The 5,475-nt window shown below is 43.3% G+C and overlaps 1 protein-coding gene across 1 annotated transcript; it reads right to left on the bottom strand.

Annotated features, from left to right (window-relative positions):
* Positions 1 to 271: 271 nt before the first annotated feature.
* Positions 272 to 2,343, bottom strand: LOC121280024 (histone H4-like). The gene is made up of 2 exons (XM_041191653.1): positions 2,228 to 2,343; positions 272 to 572 (listed from the first exon to the last, which is right to left on the bottom strand). Exons 1-2 carry the CDS (start codon positions 2,341 to 2,343, stop codon positions 272 to 274), a joined length of 417 nt encoding a protein of 138 aa, XP_041047587.1.
* Positions 2,344 to 5,475: the final 3,132 nt, after the last annotated feature.

The raw sequence follows: 5,475 nt of genomic DNA, 5'->3' as shown, positions 1-5,475 counted from the left end.
TGGAGGCCACCAGAGAGCTGCAGGCCCGATAAAGATTACTGTCTGCAGACTGGTTTCAAAATACACAAGAAGCTCTTTGAAATCTCTGAGAACTACAAACATTCACACAGGCAACTTTTAAACAAATTCATAAATTATAACTTCTTCAAAAACATGAACAACCATTCTGAGTCCACATGACCCGACATTACAAAAGTTTTCTTAAATAATCTCCTCCCGTCTTCTCGTTGGGCCCGTGCGCCGACCCGAAGTTCTCTTTCTGAAACTATCCTCAACCACCGAAGCCATACAGGGTCCGCCCCTGGCGCTTCAGGGTGTAGACCACATCCATGGCCGTCACCGTCTTGCGCTTGGCGTGTTCAGTGTAGGTGACCGAGTCCCTGATAACATTTTCCAAGAAAACCTTCAGGACTCCGCGGACCTCCTCGTAGATGAGGCCGGAGATGGGCTTGACGCCCCCGCGGCGGGCCAGGCGCCGGATGGCCGGCTTGGTGATGCCCTGGATGTTACCGCGAAGGACTTTGCGGTGCCGCTTGGCTCCGCCTTTGCCCAGCCCCTTTCCGCCTTTCCCTCTGCCCGACAACTCACATGCCCCTCATACACAATTGGCAAGTTAAGGGCCTTAACGAGCCGTTCCATTAATGGCGGACGAACTGAGCGCGCCCGCCCACCGAAATAACCAGATGGCGCGCTTTGACGTCGGGGCTACGATGTCTTCACGTCAGCTGGAAAATTCTGGCCTGTTTAATTATGTCAATGTTAAAAACTTTTGGAATTAATAAAAGATCGATTCACTTTAAAAGTCTCCATGCAATATTTACGCAGAATTCGCATAATATTTTGCTGGATTTCAACTGCCAGGTTCCGCAAAAAGCTGTGCAACTTTGGAAGAGAAGAGAATTTGCCTGGACCGCCTTGATAAATTTGCTGAGGAAAGCGAGTTTAAGACTACGCAACAGAGGAAAGAGTAAATAGGTTTATCTTTCCGCAATATCCCTTATTAGGCAGTTATGCAGAATTTTTAATCGAATTGCATGAAACTGATGAAACCTGTGGAAAATTGTATGTGAGTACATTTTGTTGATATTCGTTTCTGCTACTTTGTAAACAAACGATTTACACGAAGTGAAACTGTTTAATTCCGACTTCCTTACTCACAATTGCCTATTGCACATATTTAACTATTTAATACGACAAACCTTTCTCAGTTTATGTGAAATTACGTATTTCAAGGTTATCTGCGATTCTGTGATGCAACGTGAGAAACGATTTTTCTGTTTGCAGAGTTAGATGTAACGCAGCCAAAAGCCTAATTGCATGAATTTACAATTCAAATGAACTCGTTCCAATAATATCTCTGAGAACAGTTGGCTCATATCAGGGTGCAAAACCACCGCAAGAATCAGTAATTCATTGATGAGGTTGGGTTAATAATTAAATGATAGAAGTACCTTGAAATAGGATGCGTTGGGATTAAATCTTAAGGATGATTTACATTTTGTCGTCATCGGTCGCCATCTCAACTGACAAGAATAGTTTGGAACATAGAATCTACAGTGCAGTGTTTGATTTTTTCTTAAAGCTGCCTTTAAACTATTTCGAAACAATAGTAGTGCACACTAATTTCGGGATTTAGACATTCAAACTATGATTGCGCCAATCCACCTTCACCATATCACCAGCAGGTCTCATTTCACCCTGGGAGGTGAGTTTAAACAGTGCGGGCTGAATTTTTTTGCCTGCGGGGCGGACTGGCCCTATCCAATCTCCGGCAATTAAGGCCCGCCCAGCATAACGTCCGCCGGGAATCGCTATACGCTTCCTGTCCAGGCGGGGGATGAGGGTGGTGAGGGAAGTGGGGGGTGGGGGAGTGTTCCCCAAAAACGAGAGTGTGCGCTCTTTCGCGCTTGCTAAGGGCTGGCTCAGGAAGATCACTGACACTTTTAAAAACGTTAAAAATAGAAAGAAAATCCTTAAAATGTCCCCCTCATGTGACAATGTCAGAGCAAATGGGATATGTTCATAAATTACATTAAAACTTTATTAACATTTTTAAATCTCTACATTTAATCCCATCCCGCCGTTGAATGAGATTTCATGTTTTTTTTTTTCTGTTGCCCCCGCCTTCCTGAAAATTTAAATGGGGCTGTCCCCGTCCCCTGCTGGTCGATGGCAAAATTCAGTCCCGCAATTCTCCGTCATGGCATGCAACAACAAATCACCTTACCTGTAAATGGCTACTGATTTGAAATTGTCCACAATAATAAGTATCAACACGAGAACGGTCTGAAAGCCCAACATAAACCGTAAAATTGGAAAAACGCGGGGTCCGTTCACTATCATTTTCGGGAAACACAGAAATCATCGAATTTGCTAGTCTTCAATTGCCCTGGTTACAGCCCTGGTTACCTTTTATCAACCAAATAAACGAAATGTTCAGGAACAGCATTAAAATCAATTAAGATTGAATCTCATTGCCAATATCTACAGATTGAAGGATATATCAAATTAGTGTCCTCATGGCTCGTGTGTCACATTATAAAACACAAAAGAACAAAATGCTGTGAACTTGTAAAAGTCGCGCTGGGAAATTTCAGTAGAAGACAGTTGACACCAACTTTGCGAATTGTTCACATAACGCCCGAAACTGTTCTGTGCTACATGCCGGGAAAACTTCAGGTCATCCAAACGAGATACAGTTCTCTTTCATTGGGGAAGGAATTTATACTCTCTAAGTTCCCCTCTGAGCGTAGACAATCCATTCAGTAGTTCTCTGATTGCAAGTTCCTCCTTTGTAATGTGAGATATTCGACAGACTGCTATCCGTTTCTCTAGCTTTATTTCCGATTATAATTTGTTAATGTTTACGTTATCAGTTCATACAACGGCGAGGAAAGTTGTTAAAAAATACAGCTTAAGGAATTCAGCACACTGCCAGCCAGCTTGAGGAGAGCACTATTATATACAATTTCTTGAAGATGCGTTGGTTCACATCTATTCTGCATTGCCGCCATGGCATCCATGGAGAACAAAATGCTAAACAATTACAGGAGCCTTTGAGCAGCACACCTGACCGAACTCCTTGCATAATAGCATGTGTTTAAATTATAAAAAAAAAATAGCGGATGGGATCGTAACGTGCAGGTTCCTTCAACGATGTATGGGTTGTCCAGCTAGTAATTAGAATTCAGTAAGTCTGAGGTCAATTGCAGGAACTCTTGTGGGGACCATTGTCAAGGATAACATTATTTCTCTTCGGGAGAAGCCGGGGTTTATAACGAACGCCCAGATAGGATACATTAAATGCACATCCTGTCTAACTAACCTAATTGATCATGTCTAATTGTGTATATTGAAACGAATCGATAATGTTTCAAAAACTGGTAACTATTGAACAATACAGTAAATATTGAGAATGAAAGGAACAGTCCTCAGGGAGACAAGTCTAGACTGGCAAAAGTGTTTAACCAGGATTTTCCCCTCGGCGATGTGGGGGCGGGGCCCGATCGCTGAGGGGAAAATGACGGGGATGACGTCGGGAGGAAGCCCCGACGTTATCCCGGTCCATTTAAATCTGCAGGAATGCGGGCGGACGGCGAAATCAGCTGATCGCCCGCCGACCTTTCAATGGCCAATTCACTGGCGGGAAGAAGTTTCATGTCCGTTTTTTAAAAACTTAATAAACGTTATGTGTTTCTTATTACCATGCCCCATCTCGTGTGACATTGTCACATGAGGGGGCCATGTTAATAATTTTACTATTTCTCTATTTCTTTACTTTTCTTACCTGTCAGTAAACTCCCTGAGACAGCACTCTGCCTCAGAGAGCAAAGTTGAGGATTCCAGACCCCCAACATTCCCCCCCCCCCGCCCCACCCTGCACAGGAAGCGCGTAATGCCCCTGGGCGGGCCTTAATTGGCTCGCCCACTCAAAATGACGGCGGGCCCCGTTTCAGCGGCTGGGATCGGCCGCTCGCCCGCCGCCGAGCCGGTGGGGCTCGCTCGCCCACCAAGGGCAAAATTCTGCCCGTTGAGTAAATGTTAATGTGAATAAGCGTACAGTGTGTAATTCGGATGAAACAGCAGGAAGGAGTACTTTTTCAGCGGCATGGAAAATATGAAGAACACCTGAGTTCAAATTCACAAGTTTTTGCAAGAATAAGGTTAAGTTAAGGTGCCGGAAATGGAACATCGATTCTTTTATTTTTTGGATTTATAAATGGAGGCATTGTAAACAAAATCGGGGTATTTAAGCTAAACGTTTGCAAAACAATGATCCGTCTTGACTTGCTGCATTGTAAACGATTCTGGCTACCACACTTTGATAAAAACTTAAAACATTACAGTATAAAGAAGGTTTAGCTTGAATCAGGATCCTTATTTAAGGAGAAAGATTCGATAAGCTGCAATTTCCTTTTCTCAGCGGAGATAATTTAGTTGACGATGAATCGAAATACTGTCGATTATAATTGTATTTTTTTACTGATGCAAGAGTAGGTTAGGTATTTCTGCTGGAAAATGTTCTATGACGAGTAGCAGTAGAATCCGAATCGCTACCAAAGAGCTGGAGGGAAATAAGGGAGTATAATTACACTGTGGATTGTTTGTAGCATTCAGAAGGATTTAGGTGAAAGATTGATGCAAGCACCTCATAAGGAAAGTTTCAAAAGAGGCAATGAGCACGGGCAAGGAGATGAGTCTTCTTGCGGGATAGGGAAATGCCGTGGTTTGGGATTAAATTAGACCGCTCATCCGTTGTCATGTCTGACTGTATGTGCTGTAAATTTTTCAGACTGTGTAGGGATGGATGAGTACGTGAGTTGTCAAGGCTACAAATTGGAGCTTGCATTGAGCGGCCAGGCGAATATATTCGGTTCCGGTTTGGATAGACTGTGTGTCTTGCAATGGGCTGGAAGCTTCACATAGGCCATCTGTTTGGGGCTGAGCAATATTGATTATCCTTGCATCAACGCCATCTTTATGTCAAATTAAACTGGTAGGCTCCACACTAAGAAAGAGATGTCTCGAAAAGAACAGCAAAAAAAATGAACATTGTCAGTTGGCTTTTCGGTGGAGTTGACGGAACTAGGAGTGGAGGAAAAATACACTGCTTGTACAACAGATGAGGTGAATCTGCACATTGACGTGGAGAGAGTTCGGTGGAAGAGTGGGGGCGGAGATTTTTTTTTAAATTAATTTTCACAGTGGGCTATTGATAGCTACAAACTGAGCAACGAACTTCTAAGGTCCAAATTTAAATCAGTTCCCCCAGGGATTATTAGAGCAACGAATGTTTTATTTGATATAACTGTGACTTAGACCGCAATATCGCGAGTATAATTTCCAAGTCCGTGCATGAAAGAGAAACTGCTGAGGCTGACCTGCGGAAGACAGTAGCAGGCGTCAGGATGGCAATGGTCAGAAACAATAAAGGTGAAATATAATGCGCATATCAATGACTTGTGAGCTTTGGAC

The sequence above is a fragment of the Carcharodon carcharias genome, chromosome 7 (genome assembly GCF_017639515.1).
Source record: "Carcharodon carcharias isolate sCarCar2 chromosome 7, sCarCar2.pri, whole genome shotgun sequence".
NCBI classification, from domain to species: Eukaryota; Metazoa; Chordata; class Chondrichthyes; order Lamniformes; family Lamnidae; genus Carcharodon; species Carcharodon carcharias.
The sequence above is the reverse complement of the archived record's forward strand: the minus strand, read 5'-3'. Positions and strand labels throughout refer to the sequence as shown.

Coding starts and splice junctions, on each gene's coding strand:
- LOC121280024 (XM_041191653.1), bottom strand. CDS start 2,343: ATGATAGTGAACGGACCCCGCGTTTTTCCAATTTTACGGTTTATGTTG. Junction 573..2,227: donor AAATCAGTAGCCATTTACAG/GTAAGGTGATTT, acceptor GTTGTCGGGCAG/AGGGAAAGGCGGAAAGGGGC.